Source organism: Cyprinodon tularosa, unplaced genomic scaffold (genome assembly GCF_016077235.1).
Source record: "Cyprinodon tularosa strain WSP-4 unplaced genomic scaffold, ASM1607723v1 ctg74, whole genome shotgun sequence".
NCBI classification, from domain to species: domain Eukaryota; kingdom Metazoa; phylum Chordata; class Actinopteri; order Cyprinodontiformes; family Cyprinodontidae; genus Cyprinodon; species Cyprinodon tularosa.
The window spans coordinates 1,359,807-1,375,460 of NW_024039496.1; the positions used below are offsets into that span (position 1 = coordinate 1,359,807).

Consider the following 15,654-nt stretch of genomic DNA (forward strand, 5'->3'; position numbering starts at 1 on the left):
TTTTTTTCAATCAATCTGAATAAATTGAACTTGTTAAAAGTGCTAAAGAATTTCAACAATGTTTAATATTTTTCTTTTATCATTGTTCACCTTTTTCAACTTATTATTGCCACTTTTTACTCATACTTCTCACATTATTAAGATTATTCTGGGTGACTTTCTGACTGATGTGGTTGTCTAGATCGTTCAAAGTGCAAATTATTGCCATGAATTCTACAATAGAGAAATAATAAAATCTCCCAGCTCGCACTCAGACTGGTTTTTGAATTACATTAAATGCAGCTGTTTTTCCAATGTGTATCCCATGTGTGGAATGATCAACATTATTCCCACGAGTTTGAGGAGTTGATTCTGAAAATGTATTAATGGCGCCATCTAGTGTCCGCCCTGAAATTCGTTCCATAAAAAAAAAAAAAAAAAAAAAAAAAAAAAAGAATCAAGTAGCCTATCGTGTTGCTCAATTCTGCATTTTGCCTCTGTGAATGTAAACACGTATCTTTCATATCTAAAAACATAGAAGAATGAATGATTCAGGTAATGTGATTTTTTTCATCGAAATGAAAATATCTGATTTCGTGCAGCCTTGCATTACCACGAACTGATCAAATATGTGGAGATATGTTTCACTCTTAAACAAATTTGTTTTGCTATTTAATAGATAAATGTTTGGCTTTGATATTATTCCCATGTCAGAAAAAAATATAGTCCTTTGCCAAGGAACCCTTTACAATGGAGGTCTTCGACAGGATGTGCGTGACCCTCTGGGGGTTGTGAAAGTTTTGGTTGATTTGACTTTTTTTTATATTCCCCTTGTAATTTTTCCCACTAACTGAAATGTCTTTAAATACACATTAACACGAATTCAACACATTGCAGTAAACAGATAAATGGAGGCAGAAGATATCTTTCAGTCATCAGTGCAATTCAGCGACACACTTAGACAGATTTTATTTGTCATTTTGCTTACACCAGTGTAAAACAAAAATAAATTTGGTTTGAAACAGCTCTCTGGACAATTTCATCTTTTTTAAATGTGCATCCTTGAAAAAAAAAAAAAGAAAAAAAAATATATATACATATATATAACATATGACTGTAAATTTACAGTTAAAACTTTTTTTTTATAATGATAAAATATAATAAATATAACAATGGAGAGGAGCCATACAGGAGCTCTTTCAAGCTGGGCACCGTTTCATTCACAACACCAGAAATCAGAATATATATATATATATATATATATATATATATATATATATATATATATATATATATATATATATATATATATATATATATATATATATATATATGTATATATATATATATATATTTATAAATTTAGGGGGACTCCGTTGCATTTCGCCATCAGTTTAGGGGTCCTTGGCCTGAAAAACGTTGAAGGCCCCTGCTTTACAACATAACAACCATGGAAAACCTCAAAATAGGAGGCTTTGGTATGAAAAGAGAAACTTTTTTTTTTTTTTTTTACAAGTAGTGGTCCATTTTTAATAAATTGATTTCAATAATTCTATATATTTAATATACTACTTATAGGAACAAAAACTTTTTATATATATATAAATGTATTTTAGAGGAACTAATCTTTAATATCGTTAATCTTTAATCGTTTTTTTTGCACAGCTTTGTTTATTATTTAAACATTTTGTGTAGAAAAACAGCAATGATAAATATTCTAAAGCAATTAAAATCTTGGTTATACATTGTTAAAATCAAAATGAATTTTAAATGTCCCAATGATGTAAATGTAAAATAATGTAACACTTGTACACTTTTGATTCAAAACAGCATTTCATCTTTTCTTGGTTAAAGTGTCTTAGAATGCTTCTTATTTGCCAAATCAAAAAGTCTCTTCAATAATTTCCACCACCTTTTTTAGTCGACATTTCGAAGATTTTCTGTTTTATCCAGTTTTGAGAGTTTAAATGTACACTTTATTCAGGTGGATTTGGATTAGCCTAAATTTTCCAGAAGACAGGTTTGGCTTTTAATCAAAACTGACTTGTTTATAATTGCTTTCACCTTGAAAAAAAAAAAAAAGCAACCCAAGCCCATAATGTTGTTGCCATCTTGTCTGACAGCAGATGAATAGTCCTTTCTATGAGGCACAGCGTTGTTTATGTGGTTTCATCAGCACCAAGCATGTTCTACCAGGTTTGGATGGTTCCTTTGGAAGAAAACACTCATCCCTCTTATCCAGAAATACAAATAATACAGGAGCTTCTTTTGGAACACAAGTACTTGTGAGGAATTTCTGCAGATTGGAAAATATTTTGGTTTGGCTCCTGACAGCCCGCTATCAAGGGAAAGTTGGCATTTATCCTTTTATCCATCAAAAAATGTGCTTGGTTTAAATTGTGTAAAATACAGTTAGCTACATTTCACAGTTTAGTTAGAAAGTGTTGAAACAATTTATCAGGATCTTAGGATCTTTTTAATATATAAAAAATCTGTCATTTTAAGGCAGTGTGTAAGAATTCAAGCTGTCAATAATTTGCAGAAGCAATCTTTGTTTTTTTTTTTTCCTTTTTTAATATATATAGTTCTTGAAACAAGTAAAATGAATGTTTTAAGGTGAAACATTTAGTCTAAGGACCTATATGTACAGACTTGTCAGTCAACATAACCCTATAATAACATGCATAGTCATGGGAAATAAACTTAAATCTTTTGCTACATTCCTGAATTAGAGTGTTGCTTTGTATGCATTGCAGACATATGCATCCTTTAATCTTAAGTCTGGTATTGGGTATTGTTGACTAGAGGTGGCGGATCAATGGCAACATGGCTGTCGTCAGTTTTTCTTCAAAAACCTTTCTAGTTGAGATTCTAGATTCTCCCAGAAATTCTTAGAAACAAGGTTTTCTGAGGGAGCTCCCAGTTTGCTACTTGTTTGATTTTGGTCCAGTTTTTCTTGGTCTGGGTTTTGATGGGTCATCGTCTAAAACCTCCCATTGCAGAACAGTACGGTGTCGAGGCAAACTCCGCGGATCCAGCTTTGGTATTGGTTGAGGCTCTTTTGGGGGATATCTTGGTGCAGTCTCCTCTTTACAAGCAACACTTTCTCTGTTTTTATCTTCCCCCCCCACATCCATTTTCTCCGTTGAACTGACAGCTTTTGTCAGTTGTTTTCTCGGAGAATATTTGGGGCCTTTCTTCACTTGTGGGGTCTTCTTTGGGTGAGGAGTTGCTGGGGGACATGTACCATGATCTGGCTCTGTCTGAGCTGGAACCTTGTCATTGATGACCTGAAAGAGAGATATAATCATTTTGTCACAACATCCCCCAAAGTCATGTTATTTGGACTTTATGTCAAAGGCCAAGATAAAAGTAATGGATAACAGTGAAATGGAAGGAAATGGCACATCAGTTTCAGGATATGTATAAAATAATCTGAAATATTGCGGTTTTTCTAGGTTTGGTCTTTTCCAGAATTGCTCAAACTCAGCCAGTTTGGGTAGAGACTGTGATTCTATGTTGAATTTGGATTTTAACTAGACAGTTCTAACCAATGAAGTTTGCTTTATCTATTCCAAAAAAGTTAAAAACAAACCCCTGAATTTTTTTTTTCCAAGTTTGAAGATGTTTCACTTCCCATCCAGAAAGCTTTCTCCATACAAAATATCTGCAGCAGTGTTGAGTTCCAGGCTTTATAGGGTAGCCCAACAAAAGCTTTGTTATGACTTGGAAAATATGCAAATTGAACTGAAACAGGTCCACCCCTTTGTAACGGGGAGTCGTTTAGGTCGTCATTGGCCTGAAAATTAACCCAAAACCGGCCCATGCCTCTGTAATGGGGAGTCATTAGGGTCGTTGTTGGCCTGGTTGCAATGTTTTGCCATCTGCATGGTGATGAGGATTGAGATGATTGCAGGAAGGAATCAACTCTAACGCTGCTTGCTTTATCTAAACGGTTCTGTGGTCGCCCTGGATTTTGAATCGTTTTACGGTTGAAAGGTAAAGCTTCATCCTTTTTAAGATTTCCTGGCCTCCAGGATTGCCCAATTTGCAAATTCTTATCAACTCTACACAGCCTCTTCTTCCTCCCTGACGACTCCTTTTACTGTAGGGAGTGAGTTTTTAGGGGAACAGGCAGTGCCAAATTTCAGCCATCTACATGCTACAGCTAAGGCATTTAATTCTTGTCTCACCTTTCCTGGCTCCTTCTGATTTGTTGAAACCTGCTGGGAGGTGAAATAGGTTCCTACATATATTATTGGCACACATCTTTGGGCACAGCAATCTGGAATAGCTGGCAGAGGCTCACAGTCTTCTGTTTCACACAACTCTTCTGGCGTCTCCCCTTCATCCAAGTGTTGGATTTGGCTCTCAACAGAGTTTATGAGGTAGTTCTTGGCCCAGCATACAGTGTAGGGTATAACCTTAATGGAAAAGAGCAAAAAAAAAAAAAAAAACATACAGAGATATTCAAAGAATTAGAATAAGAATTCTGAATAGATCAGTTTAAAAGTAGCTTTTAAAAAACAACCTTTAAGCAGGTATTAAATGTATTGTTAAGATTAAGTTGCTGACTGGTTGTACTGAAACAATATGAATTGTTACCTTTCTTTTCATTTCTGCTTCATAACACCTTTCCACATTGCTTAGCAGCTCGTCCATTATCTGTCTCACTATATCCTCTATATCCTCTTCCGGGAGCAGCTTATTGTCCCTCAGGGCCAAACTACTGTCAACAGCTTTATCTTTCTGCTTAGGTTTCCGAGACTGGATCCTCTTGTCAGTTGGCCTGGCCTTTTTCTTACCAGGCCTGGGAGTCCGAGCAGATCCATACATCACGGCTTATAAGGTTCTATAATGAAACACAAACAATCGGATTAAAAACAGATGGAAGTCACCCACATATACCATGCATGGGTAATAAACGCTATTGTAGTTCGACTGAAGATGAAAGCATTATGATGAATTAAACATACTGGAATGTCAACACAAATAGAAGTAAGCTATTACTGACAAATAGCCTCTTCAGAAAGCATTTATACTAGTGGATCTATATAAAGATTGATTCATTATTCATTTTTATGTAATGGAAAATCCAAAAGGGAGTATTGTGTGGGCTATAATTATGTTTATAGATTAATCTCCAATATAATAAAACCTGCTTGTGAAAGAAGGAAAGCTTAACAGGCAGTTTTTTTTTTAACATCAAAGTCACATCTACTTATTTATTTATCTACATTTTCCATAATATTTTCTTCCCCACTGCCATTAGACTGCTGAATGTTTTGTTAAAATGGGTTATTGTTTTGTATTTTATATATTTTATCATTATATATATAATATATCATATATAGGACATATAGAAAATGTTAGAACTGTAAATTTACAGTCATATGTTTATATTACTGTGTATATATATATATATATATATATATATATATATATATATATTTACTATTTTTCAAGGCTGCACTTTTAAAAAGATTAAATTGTCCAGAGAGCCGTTCCAAACGAAATTTCTTTTTGTTTTACATTTGTGTAAACAAAATGACAAATAAAATCTGTCTAAGTCTAATCTAGGAAGAGATCTTAGTTGGAATATGGAACCATAATTTATTTTGATTTGTTAAAAAAGACCGAAGCCGGTTTATTTATATGTCCGTGTTGTCAAATTCAATAGCTCGTAGTCCTCCATCGTCTAACTGTTAATTAAATTACCTTTATATAGTGTGTTTTCTGTTTCCATATAAAGTCAAAATTCATCCTGTTGATTGATTAGATTTCTGCATTGGGTATTCCTAATGGAAATGCAAGGCAGATAAGTCTGGAAATACTTTTCATATTCACCTCGACCAGTCCAGAAAAGTCCAACGACGCGTCTAGCCGTTGATACGCTTTTTACCAGAAAACCTACGGTTGCTCAGCATCAAGGATGACATCATACGCAGAGGTGCGTTGTCTCCATGGCTGCGGAGGACGCATAATCCTGCTAGTTAGCTTAAAGGCTGTTCTGGGTTTCTGCTTATAATATCTAATGGGATATGTTCCAGGATGACAGCTAAATGTGGAAATAAATTCTGAGGTTTTCGAAACAAGGGTATGAGCAGTGCCTTCCGGTTAAATGTTAGATTTTTAGCGTTTATTGGTATTTTTTTAGCAATTGTTGCTAACATAACTGGTAAGCTAAACATGGATGGCAATGCCGTTTACTCCACTCAAACATTTAACACCCTCAAAATGTACTACCTATTATTATGTGATGTTATTTATCTTCCTCATTTTCAGTTAACTGTGTTATTAAGGACTGGGGGAACACGATGTATCATAAGGAAAAGAGTATCCAGATCAAAAACAGCGCTTCCGCGCTGTATAACAACCTGAGCGTGTTGCGCATCGCTCCGAGACGCCTCACATACTTCACAGTAGTCCATGCAAACGTTGTGAACATGGTCAGCGCGTCCTGGGACGGCCTCAACTACTCCCATCGTCAGCTGCAGTCCAAAGAACCCAACGTTGCAACCAGCACCTCGCTCATCATGCAGGTCAGCCCATGCAGGGTCTCACTGTGCTTTTTCTCCCCGTTTAAGCAACTGACCAGATTGATTGATTGATTGATTGATCTCACAGGGGAGACATTTGCTCGTTACATCAGCTTTAAAAAAAGTGCATAGGATATATACAGTATATACAGTTCTTCCACATATGACAGCTTTTTAAAAAAAAAAATCTTTTTATTTTATTTTATTGTTACACATATGGTCTGTGTCAACAGAACCAATTACTTCCCACAGTTTTCTTGATAAAGGAGCTGAAAATTAGGCTTTAAACATATTGTCTTTTGATTTATGGTAACTAGTTTGAAGTTCAGCTTATATTTATTTCCCCAACAATACTTTTGGGCTCAGTTCAACCCAAGTGGGTCCCATTAAAGTTTTTTTGTTTTTTTTATTGTAAGGCCTGGAGTGGACTCTTAGTTCCCATTTAGGATGAGTAAAATGTAACTAACATACATATATTACTAACAATCTTGGCCATTATATTGAGAATCCCTGTGTAGAACGAATACTGAAAGCAAACATTCAGTCTTTCTTAAAACTCAAATAGTTCCTTCTTTCTGACCCATCAATTTATTTAATGCTTAGCCTACAGATTTATACTCTTTAACATCAATTTCATTTATTTAAAAATCTAAATAAATCATTATATTGTCAGGTTTGATGTATTTTATTATATGATATAAAGTTATTCCTCTTGCATGCTTGGTCATATTTTACAGCACACAATGCTTCTTTATATTCAACGAATCAGTGATTTATCTACTTCTTGAAACAATTCTCTTTATTTGTGGAATATTTTGAAACCTACCTATAATAAGAAGCAATTGATAAGGTAAACAAAAGATAATCCTAGGAATTTTGGAAATGCAGTTCAGTGAGGCTTTATTGTCGACAAACATCTTTTAATTTCAAGTATCTATCTTTTTTCTTACTACAGGCTGCTTTCTGTGTTTTACCCTTTCGTGAGCTGTTGGTGGTGTCGTCTCAAAAAGGCATACAGGTAAAACTCGTCTCCATCACTGGTATGCAATTTGGGTGCAGGATGTGTTAGTTATTGTTTTGATTCATGCTGAACTTGTGTCAATTATTATATTCACCTTAACTAGCAGTTCTCTCCTTAATAAATCTGATTTTTAGATGTATGAATCTGATGGCTCAATAATGGTATACTGGCATGCACTGGACACTCCTGAAACACCCACAGGTAAATGTACATTGTATGCAGTGCTGAACACTTTAGCCAAAAAATAAGTTTGCAATTATTTTAAATCAATATTGTGATTTTATTTTGATTTTCCTTTGCACTAACCCCAAATTTTAACATGTTTCACCCCAGGCTTTCGGTTTTTTAAAAGCTTGCTTGCCCAGAATCCATTGCTGCAGGACTTTACTGTAGCCTTTTTGTGGAAAAATGCCTATTTTTACTTGTATGCATGGATCTGCATGCTAGCTGCTACTCTCTCTACCTTTCTGTGTGGCAACAAACCCACTTCAAGCATTTTACCACAACCTAAAGAACTCCAATGAGAAATGTAGTGTCTAACTCTTGTTGAATTTATTGTGATTAAAATTGAGTGCCCCTGCAGTTTAAAAATAGCATTTTGTTAAATTAGGATTATATTGTAAATGCATTTAATTGGCTACCGGGGTTTAAGCTTAACCTTCTAGGAAAAACACAAAGAGTTCATTAACATCAAAAACAATAAATATTCTTTTTATATGAATATGTTTAGGCACATTTGCTGTAAATTTGCATACAGACATATTTACTTAAGTTTAAATTAAGTAAATTTGCATACAGACATGTTTACTTAAGTTTAAATTAGTTTATGCAATAAATGAGAAAATAGGTACGGAAATGGACATAGTCATTTGGATCTAGAGAAGAGTAAAATTGAGTATGGAAAAAAGGTTTTGGTATTCCGCTTTTATTAGATTTATTGGTTTGAATATAAATTTCAACAAAAAATGGCTTTTTAGGACATTTTCTACAGCGTACCATGTTTTCTTTATCCAATTCATTTTGATATAAAAGATATAAAAGACCATTTGGCTGCTTTTTTGGGGGCCTGTTGATCTTAAGCATCTTTGATTTAACAGACTTTTTCCAATCCCTTTATCACACTCATGAATCAGATGTCTGCTTCAGCACTGTCCTTTTTGGGCTTTTTGGTCAAAGTAAAAGTTAATGTTTTTTTGTGAATACCTTTCTCTGTCTAACCCCTTCATACTATTATCCAGTCAACTCTACTCAAAGAGATTAATTTTGTTTCAGAACAGGCAGTGTTTGCTCGAGGAATATCCGCTGTCTCTGACAATTATATATGTGTCGGTAAGTTCAAATATTCAGTATAATTTACTGGTAAGTAATCAGATTCTGTAAGCTTGTTATTTTGTTGTTCAGGCGTTTCATCAGGAGCAGTTCTGGTGTTTGATGTTCCAAGTAAAGGGAGCAACATTACCCTATCTGAGGTACTGGAGGAGCACAAGGAGGCTATCACTGATATTGCTTCAGAGTGTTCTGGCAGCCAGGTATGATATCTCTTTGATTTATCTTTTTAAATATGTGTTATTTTGGGGTTAATTCAACAAGTTACATAGCTAATAATCACTTTATTAGTTATATAATACTAACAACTACTTAAGAAAGCACAAATTCCGGCTCTCCTTGTTACTGTCTCCAACCATTTAGGAGTGCTTAGCTAATCTGGTCACTGCGGATGATGGCGGCAACATGTGTGTGTGGAAATCTGGGGAGGAATTTCAACTTCTTAACAAGATCCCTGGTTTGGAGTATGAATCTTAACTATTTTTGTATTTGTGTAAAAGTTGACATAAAAGTGGGTTAAATGACATTCCTTCAATGGAATCCTAACTTTAACAACTCAGTGTTTTTTTTTTACCTCTACACTAAGATGCCTGCTATAATTTTGTTTTTGAATAATATCATACCTTTTTCTCTTCTCTCTCAGCATAACCTGCTCGTCTGTAAAGCTGTGGAAAGGTACAGTGTTGGCAGGATATGGCACGGGGCAGATTCGTCTCTATGAGGCGGTTACGGGCATTCTTCACGCTGAGGTCAATGCTCATGCTCGTTGGATATACTCTCTGGACATTGCGCCCTTTTCTGGACTGGTAAGTTGCATCAAACAAATGAAATCCATGAGGCCAACACATTTATTGCAAAATAAAAGAAGTACCAAACATATGGACAGAGAAAACTGTAGTATTTGATTTTTAGTAAACATTTGTAACTGATGTTTTCCTCTGTATAAATTGTGCAAACATGGGACTTTCATTATTAATGACATGGTGTTACAGTATATGTATAAAAACTTTAAAAAAAAGAAATAGTGTCTAACTGGATTCCTACTGTTGCTTAGATAATAACTCATTTATTACAGTTCTGATTGTATATATTTTTTTCCTTGATATTTTGGTTTTAATGCATAGGGCCTGCTCCCCAGACAGTTTTACTGTCTCAAAAAAGGTGCAAACATGTTTGTGCAAACAGAGCAGATCTTTACAGAAGGTGCAAAATGATTTGCATTTGCAATCCAGCCGACAGCCTGTGTGCCTTCATCAGTGTGCAGATCATATTCTAATAACAAAACTGCACACATTCATGTATAAAGAAAATGCAAATATAAACAGTTGACATGTTCAAAGCAATTTTTCTGAATAGGAGACTGGGGTCTTTTTTCTTTAGTACCGTACTTCTGAGAGTCAGGTACAAAGTCATGCATAAAGATCTGTGGTCACAAATGAGGCATTGTTACAGTGACAGAGGATGGAGAGATCCTATGCCTATGAAAATATATTTGAACTGTAAGGAATAACAACAGCAGAATAATATTTATGAAGAAAAAGTGTGACCACAAATAAATGGAGTGGGAAGGCAGACAATCTTTATACAATCAACCCCCCCCCCTCCAAAAAAAAAGACTGATATTGAATATTGTTGTGTCTTTATATAAAAAAAATTAATATCCAAAGAGTTATTTTAAAACTAAATTTAAATAGTTAAATAAGTATTTAACTTTAGTTACCGATATTTTATTTTTTTACTTTTGTTAATGGTAGAACTTAGAGATTGGCTACCTGTTTAGTGTTCTTTAAATATTTAGTACTATATTTATTATTTTTGAAATAATAATAAGCATTATTAATTCCAGCTACTAGCTTAGAACCTCATCTTTCTTTGACTACCACCCTTAACTGCCTGTAGAAGATGCGATCTGCTCATTTTAATACGCTGAACCAAAACAGTTAGCCCGTCTTAACCAGTAGTCTTTGTAGGTCACCTGCAGCATGCCCAAATACTCAGCTTGGTTAATTAAACATGCTCATGCTGCAGAATATGACACATCTTCCCTGTACTGCTTTGTTTAAAGTGATGCAGGTTTAATAAGCTGTCATTAGCTGGTTAATTAGTCAAGTTATGGACACAAGTAAAGCCTAAAGTCAGGAGTTTAACACTCTTTCTGCTTTGAAGTTGAACTTCCTTTATTTTCACACCATATACACCATACTGTATAGTGCGTTTGGTGGTCATAAAACAGCCCAGTTTGTCTTTTTTGAGAGAAAACAAAGTTTATTAGCTTTCTTTTAGCCAACTGATTGTAATAAATCAGCAACAGGTGGGGAAGTTGCAGTGGTGCCAGACTCTCTCCTTCATATAGGTGGAAAAAACCCTGAATATTGAGGCTAATTAAGACTATTTCAAACTGTAGAAGCAGTTACATGATAATGCTTAGTTGTTTTTTCAGTGCTTTTCTATCTTTTTAAAACACGTGTTTTGTCTGTTTTGTCCAGTCTAAGTTTTCAATTAAGAATATTATCAAATCAAATTTACCATGGAAAATAATTATCTAATATCTGTAAGTGGCAAACATGCTGTAACAGTCTGTAGTAGAATTACATAATCCAAGGGATCATATTTAATCTGGGAATGGAAAATAGGTAGAAATCAATCATTTCAAGTTCATCAGCTTTAAAAACTAGATATACACAAAAACACCTGTTATGTGTAAATGGCTTCACACTAATGTGGCTTTAATTGATGGGTTGGATACCTTAAGCTGCAAATACTACATCATCACCCAATTGATATTTTTGTAAAGTAGATTTTGTAGAAGAAATATTAAATGTTCAATTTCATTTAATTGAATAGAATACTGTTAGAGGATTAAACCAAATTTGCTTTTTAACTGTGTAATGTGCAGGACTCAACACTGGGTGGAAATAGCTGCATTGATGAACACCAGCAGAGAGACACCAAGCATATTAGTTTACCACTTAGTTGTTCCTACATTTTGTTGAAGTTAAACTTTGTTTTATAATTTCACAATTCAAAGGTCATTTAAAGATACTATCTTCCCTGCTTTTCTCAAACATCCTTTATCTTTGGTTTAGCTTTTGTCTGCTGCTGAGGATTCCTTTGTCAGGGTTTGGCATCTGGCTGTAACAACGGACACCAACAGCGTGGAGGTAAAGGATCCGGAGACAAACTAGCAAACATATATCTATAAAATCAGAATCTTGTGAAAAACTTACATTTGAATATTTTCTTATTATCTGTCAGAAAATAATCAACATTACAACAAATAAAAGCTTGAAATAGTTTCATCTATAAGTAATGAATTTATATAATATTTGAGTTCATTTAGCTAAATATGTGAAATGATATCAAGCCTTTTCACCATTTTCCTTTTTTTGGATATGCCTGTATGTGTAATCACTCATCACAACTCATCATGGGTATGAATGTCATTCATTTTGGGCTTTTCACGATTTATTAGAACTGCTTTTCTTTAATCATTTAAATCTGCCTTAAACCATACGAGATCGAATGTATACATGCAAGCTCACCTTTATACGTATACCCACCATACATGTCCTCTTGCAAGTTTAACCTTTGACATAAGTAATATATAGTGTCTCATATTAGACTGGTAGTCAGGATATTTGACCACTTAATGCCACTGATGGGGTCCTCCTCCATGGATAAAATAAATGCCCCCTCGACTGTAACTAAGCTTCAGTTTGATAAATTGGCTGACAGAAAGTTGAAGGACTCTTCACAACCTAGGAATGCTACGGAGCCCCTAAAATAAACTTTTGCGAGATTCCCGCAATACTTTTGCGAGATATCGCAAAACGTTTTGTGAAACGTCGCAAAAGGTTTTCTCATGTCAGCGAAGCGGAAGTAAAACAGACACACAACAGTGGAGGCGCAAAGTGTACTGCTATGGGAGGATAATAAGCCCATGTGTCAGCTACAACCAAGGAGGATGATTTGGAGAGGTTCTTGATTTCTAGAGAATTTCCAAAAGATGACATTACACGAATGAAGAGAGACAATGTCAGTGTGCAATCCTACGGGGCCCCTAAAGGGACATGGAGGACAAAAATAAACTTTGCGAGATCTCACAAAAGTTTCTTTTTTCCCTCCATGTCCCTTTAGGAGCTCCGTAGAATGCTGTGTTCACTGTAAATTATGCTGAGTGTCTGTTTCTCCCTAGAAACTAAGACCTCAACCCTACTTAATGCTTTTGAAAGATGTTTAGAAGCCGAAACTTTGCAGTAACATGGCCAATTCAAAATAACCCCAAAGCTGCTAACAGCAGTGGTCAAACATTCAAATAAAGTTATGGTGAAAGGCCTGTACTTCTATAGTGCCTTTTTAAGTCAGAGGACTGCAAAATGCTTTACAGAAAAAAATATTCAATCATTAACCCACTGATGGCAGCCAGTTACACTATAGCCACAGGTACCCTGGGGCAAGGCTGCTCTACACAGACATCCCCGAGCTCTTTGAGTACCATCAGTAGGGGATGCAGGTGAAATGTCTTGCCCAAGGACTCAATGACTAAGATGAACACTTCATAGCACCAACCATGCAGTTGCAGGGTAAACTCCTTCATCCTGCGTCTTTGTACTAGAAGTTTGTTGGTTGCTTAATGAAAGCTATTCAAAGGGGGAAATAACCAACTATTAGTGGAGGTGTATTTTTTTAATCTAAACTTTAGTTTTTATGTGAAACCTCTGCAGATTATATTTTAAAAGATTTACCATGTAAAAAGAGCAGAGATGGGAAGTAACAAAGTACAAATACTTCGTTACTGTACTCAAGTAGATTTTTCTGATATTTTTACTTTACTACTTATTTTTATGGCTACTTTTTATTTCTGCTCCTTACATTTTTACATAAAAATATCTGTACTTTCTACTCCTTACATTTTAAAAAATTGGCTCGTTACTTTAGTTTTGAATCATTTCAATGGAGTTACCATTATTATTTTTCATGTCATCAATACCAAATTCAATCTAATTGGATGGGAATCTACGTTGCATTTGACGCACCACTACAAGATGAATCGACAGATTCGGCGGTATTCATTCGCGGCAAATCATTGCAGCTTGGTGGCGGTGGCGTTAGCATAGTAGCATGGACGACGAGATGATTGAAAATGAACACAACGGAGATCTAGTCCTATTGGCAGACATCCATTTAAAATGTAGGCAATGGCATGAAAAAAGTGGTTTCTACTTTTACTTTTATACTTTAAGTAAATTTACAAGCCTGTGCTTTGTTACTTTTACTTGAGTAAAGAAGTTTAATCAGTACTTCCACTTTTACCAGAGTATTTTTTAACACAAGTATCTGTACTTTTACTCAAGTACGGAAAGTGAGTACTTTTGCCATCTCTGAAAAAGAGTGATAAATGTTTTATTAAATTATGATTCCAATTTCAGAAAAGAAAAATACATATTTTTAAAAGCTCACAATAACTGTGACATTCATGCCCACATTAACTGTATATAAACATCTGACCAGAAAATGAATAAAAGCAGTTCTTATTTACTATTGAGTTGTTTTAATTTTTTCACTTGTAATTTTCCATCCTTTATAAACTAGAAACTTACTTTGTTTTTTCTTGACTCATTGCAGATCGCCCACTTACACAACGAATGTGTGACAGATACACAGATTTGCGGTGCTAAATTCTGTGACGGAGACGGTTATGCTTTTGCAGTGACAGGTTATGATCTGAGTGAGATCATTCGGTATGTACAGTCATAGACCATCAGAAAGGCTAAATGCATACTTGTGAATTTGATTTGTAGTATTTTTATATAAAGTGCATGTGAATATAGGCTCACTAGAATGCAACTTTTTGTGATTTTTTTGTTTGTTTGTTCTGTTGATGAATATCTGAAGCAGAATACTAAATAGCTCAGTAATGCAAAGAGTGTTTGAAGATGTGTGTATATTTCATGTATAAAGTTATGCGGGCGTAGATTTGTTCATTGTTATAAAATAAACAGTAAAAAAAATCTTTGAAAACTTATGTTGGTGTTTTGGTTTTCATTTTCAGTTAAACATCTAAACAGTAGATGGCACTCAGGTGCAAACATAAATAAGCAAGCCAGTGTTATTACAAGTTCAAACAAAGTCCACTAGAGGGCGTTCTGAAATTGAAAAAAGGTGAATATGAGAAATTCCACATTGGACTGGCTCATGGGATATCTGTCCTGGTCACAGTTCTCACATTTTCTGATATTAGCAAATATGGAGGCAATGGTGGCCTTTAAATATATTTTCTATGTGCATGTCAATCTGGATTTCATTAAAACAAAATGTCTGTTGATTTTAACTCTACATTCAGGAACCTTACAAATGTTGAAAGAAGGAATATGCAAAACTGGCTCTACTTCAAGGTTAGCCCCTCTACCACAGTCCTGGGAACTTCAAGATTGTGGAAAGCTTCTTAGTTGCTACTCAGACTCCACTCATATGGCCCCCTACATGAGAATAAGGGGGCTGCATGGTGTTCTCTAAGGTGCTACATCACCTGTTTCTATTCAACACTTTACAGTTCACCAGATCTTACGGTCAAATTGATTCAAAGTTTTCTGTCTATGGAAAACCAGCTGATTGAATCGACTCATTGACTCGAATGCAATCCCTCACACTAAGCATGCTTGTAGTGACAGTGGAGAGGAAAAACTTCCTTTTAACAGGAAGAAACCTCCAGCAGAACCAGACTCGGTGTGAGCGGCCATCTGCTGAGGCCGACTGGGGTTCAAGGAGACAGCAGAGATGCTTCCTTAT

The 15,654-nt window shown here is 35.0% G+C and overlaps 2 protein-coding genes across 6 annotated transcripts; one reads left to right on the plus strand and one right to left on the minus strand.

Annotated features, from left to right (window-relative positions):
- Window positions 1-2,533: 2,533 nt before the first annotated feature.
- On the minus strand, window positions 2,534-6,554 carry LOC119773015 (uncharacterized protein C2orf81 homolog). 2 transcript variants are annotated; one of them, XM_038269796.1, is made up of 5 exons: window positions 6,357-6,554; window positions 5,827-5,946; window positions 4,585-4,831; window positions 4,173-4,403; window positions 2,534-3,269 (listed from the first exon to the last, which is right to left on the minus strand). In XM_038269796.1, exons 3-5 carry the CDS (start codon window positions 4,813-4,815, stop codon window positions 2,907-2,909), a joined length of 825 nt encoding a protein of 274 aa, XP_038125724.1. In that variant the 5' UTR covers window positions 4,816-4,831; window positions 5,827-5,946; window positions 6,357-6,554; the 3' UTR covers window positions 2,534-2,906. The 2 variants fall into 2 exon arrangements, with proteins under 2 accessions (XP_038125724.1, XP_038125725.1); XM_038269797.1 differs by lacking the exon at window positions 5,827-5,946.
- wdr54 (WD repeat domain 54) lies at window positions 5,915-14,890 on the plus strand. Of its 4 annotated transcripts, none has more exons than XM_038269793.1 (10): window positions 5,915-6,076; window positions 6,265-6,521; window positions 7,474-7,536; window positions 7,674-7,740; window positions 8,812-8,868; window positions 8,941-9,068; window positions 9,229-9,329; window positions 9,509-9,671; window positions 11,952-12,026; window positions 14,491-14,890. In XM_038269793.1, the coding sequence occupies exons 2-10, from the start codon at window positions 6,297-6,299 to the stop codon at window positions 14,620-14,622; spliced, it is 1,011 nt and encodes a 336-aa protein (XP_038125721.1). In that variant the 5' UTR covers window positions 5,915-6,076; window positions 6,265-6,296; the 3' UTR covers window positions 14,623-14,890. The 4 variants fall into 4 exon arrangements, with proteins under 4 accessions (XP_038125721.1, XP_038125720.1, XP_038125723.1 ...); XM_038269792.1 differs by having other exon boundaries at window positions 5,916-6,157; XM_038269795.1 differs by having other exon boundaries at window positions 5,916-6,076; window positions 6,282-6,521.
- The last annotated feature ends 764 nt before the right edge of the window (window positions 14,891-15,654 follow it).

Coding starts and splice junctions, on each gene's coding strand:
- LOC119773015 (XM_038269797.1), bottom strand. CDS start 4,815: ATGTATGGATCTGCTCGGACTCCCAGGCCTGGTAAGAAAAAGGCCAGG. Junction 4,404..4,584: donor AAGCAGAAATGAAAAGAAAG/GTAACAATTCAT, acceptor TTTTCCATTAAG/GTTATACCCTACACTGTATG. Junction 3,270..4,172: donor ATCAGAAGGAGCCAGGAAAG/GTGAGACAAGAA, acceptor TCTCTCTTTCAG/GTCATCAATGACAAGGTTCC.
- wdr54 (XM_038269792.1), top strand. CDS start 6,079: ATGAGCAGTGCCTTCCGGTTAAATGTTAGATTTTTAGCGTTTATTGGT. Junction 7,537..7,673: donor CGTCTCAAAAAGGCATACAG/GTAAAACTCGTC, acceptor TCTGATTTTTAG/ATGTATGAATCTGATGGCTC. Junction 8,869..8,940: donor TGACAATTATATATGTGTCG/GTAAGTTCAAAT, acceptor TTTGTTGTTCAG/GCGTTTCATCAGGAGCAGTT.